Below are 2555 nucleotides of genomic sequence, written 5' to 3'. Positions count from 1 at the left end.
CCCATTCGAGCATTGAGGTTTAATTTTAACTGCACATCTTTGAGTAAATCATACTAATTTATATTCACATCCTAGTAATATTTTTTTAACCAAATGTAAGAATAGAGTGGAGCAGAAGTTGTACTAACAATAAGAATGATGATGATCAAAATAGTACTGCATCAGATTACTGTAAAGCATATGTTTTGTGTTTATTTCCACAGCGCAATGCACACGGCCTTCTTTTACATCAAGAAATGTCATTTTAACAGCAGAGCATCTCTCGACTCCTAGTTTCCCAGATGGATCCACTGTAACATTTGAGTGTGTGATTGGACACAAGCCAGTTGACTTAAAAGCATCTAAATCAGTTACCTGTCAGGGAAACCAGTGGACAAATCTGGAACTCAATTGCGCAAGTATGTACTGTCGTTAAATATGTTAAGTACCCTACATTTGTAAATTTCTCTAAAATGCCTTTTGTCTAATTTAGATATGTGAAAGGATGTATGTTATAGGTCAACAAGTCATTAAATAGCTTAATCATTAAATAGCTCATAGTGGTTTTGCCACTGACAGCAGGAAGCATCACAGTATCACACATTTCCTCTTAAAATATATCCCTGTATCATGTAAAGAAGCAACACTAAAGATTATTTTTCATTATTTTCAACAGTATTTATAGAGCACCAATTCTAAATCAGTCAATGTCTTGAATACATTACAGGAAAATCCTGTGGAAGCCTTGCAGATTTTCTTAATGGCAGATATGAAATTACTGGAAATTTATTTGGTGACACCGCTAAACCAGTTTGTGACGAAGGGTTTGTGAAAGTCACTTTCTTTGTGGTGGATTAAGTGTGTTTTAAACCATATGGAATTTAGGTTGTGAGCTGTGTTTGAGTATTTGGTAAGAGGAAAATCATTGCTTCCAGATACATGTTAGCGGGTCGAGAAACAACAAGAACATGCAGAGATCAGGGATGGGATGGCCGAGATCCTCTCTGTGAACGTATGTCAGTTCTTACATTTGAATCAAATATGATATTGAAGAGCACAAAACAAATCCCAATTTGTATTAAAAGATTAAATTTTTTTTGGCCTTTTTTTTAATTTTTATATATTTTTTTATTTTATTATTTTTTTTATAAATACCTATTCACCTGGATATGTTTTTCTCTTTAGCTGTAAAATGTTCAGCACCTCCAGTCATAGAAAATGGGCAACTTGAAGATGAGCCTTTTGAGAGTTATGATTATTCACAAGCAGTCTCCTATAGATGCAACAAAGGACTTGATCTTATTGGACAATCAACACTTCATTGTTCTGAGGATGGAACATTTAAACCAGATCCACCAAAATGTTTTGGTTATTGAAGAGCACAAAACAAATCCCAATTTCTATTAAAAGATTAATTTTTTTTGGCCTTTTTTTTTATCTTTATATATATATATATATATATATATTTTTTTTTTAATAAATACCTATTCACCTGGATATGTTTTTCTCTTTAGCTGTAAAATGTTCAGCACCTCCAGTCATAGAAAATGGACAACTTGAAGATGAGCCTTTTGAGAGTTATGATTATTCACAAGCAGTCTCCTATAGATGCAACAAAGGACTTGATCTTATTGGACAATCAACACTTCATTGTTCTGAGGATGGAACCTTTAAACCAGATCCACCAAAATGTTTTGGTAAGTTATGGTTCAAATGCCAGTCAAGAGATTTGGGACTTGGGATTTGGGAGTTGATTCCGGTTAATGAATAAAATATTTAATGATCAATACTCTTCTTTTACATAAACATTTTTTTCTTTTCTTTTTTTCCCAGATGGGTGTCTAGCGCCTACAATTCCTAATGCAAAAAGAATTAATGGAAAATCACCCCCCTACAAACTGGGTAACTTTGTACAATACAAATGTGAAGATGGCTATAAAATGACAGGAGAAGATTATATTGTGTGTACAGCAAATGGATGGGACCCTGAACCACCAAGGTGCATTGGTAAGACTGAAAGGATTTATTTTATTAATGCATGACTGTATTCTGTAAAGGAACAGTTTACCCAAAGTGAAAGTTGTCATATATATATATATAATGTTAGGGGTGGGCGCTATACCGGTATGAAAGTGACTACCGGTATTATGTTGTTCCAAACACAGAGCATCGTAACAGACCAAATGAATAGAGCACAAATCGCCTAACGTTACTCCAGTGGTTCCCAAACTGGGGGGTTCGGCAAGGCTGAGGGATAGTGTACAATCCAAAAAAAAAACTGTCTATTGTAATATACCTGCACAGACAATTGTCAGTTTATATATTTTTATTCCTTATTTACTTGTTCTATTTTTTATTTTTATTATCTGTGTTTTTTGTTCTGTCACTGTCATTCTGTTACACTGTGGAAGCTTCTGTCACGAAAACAAATTCCTCGTATGTGTAAACATACCTGGCAATAAAGCTCATTCTGATTCTGATCTGCAGATTATTTTGCAAAAGAAACTTCTGCAGGGTGATAATGACTACACTGTAATTTTCCCGCGTATCATATGGCCACTTGCTTGATAAGTAAA

At 34.2% G+C, this 2555-nt stretch overlaps 1 protein-coding gene across 1 annotated transcript; it reads left to right on the top strand.

Annotated features, from left to right (window-relative positions):
- Window positions 1-177: 177 nt before the first annotated feature.
- On the top strand, window positions 178-2049 carry LOC107576191 (membrane cofactor protein-like; the record flags this gene model as incomplete). The annotated part of the gene is made up of 5 exons (XM_016262426.1): window positions 178-398; window positions 707-803; window positions 915-991; window positions 1165-1347; window positions 1813-2049. Coding segments are annotated over 5 exons (787 nt in total), but the record flags the coding sequence as incomplete, so codon positions are not given.
- Between the last annotated feature and the right edge of the window lie 506 nt (window positions 2050-2555).

Source organism: Sinocyclocheilus grahami, unplaced genomic scaffold, assembly GCF_001515645.1.
Source record: "Sinocyclocheilus grahami isolate Dianchi unplaced genomic scaffold, SAMN03320097.WGS_v1.1 scaffold3325.1, whole genome shotgun sequence".
Lineage (NCBI taxonomy): Eukaryota > Metazoa > Chordata > Actinopteri > Cypriniformes > Cyprinidae > Sinocyclocheilus > Sinocyclocheilus grahami.
Note: the sequence above shows the minus strand (reverse complement) of the source record. Positions and strands in the feature narration are given on the sequence as shown.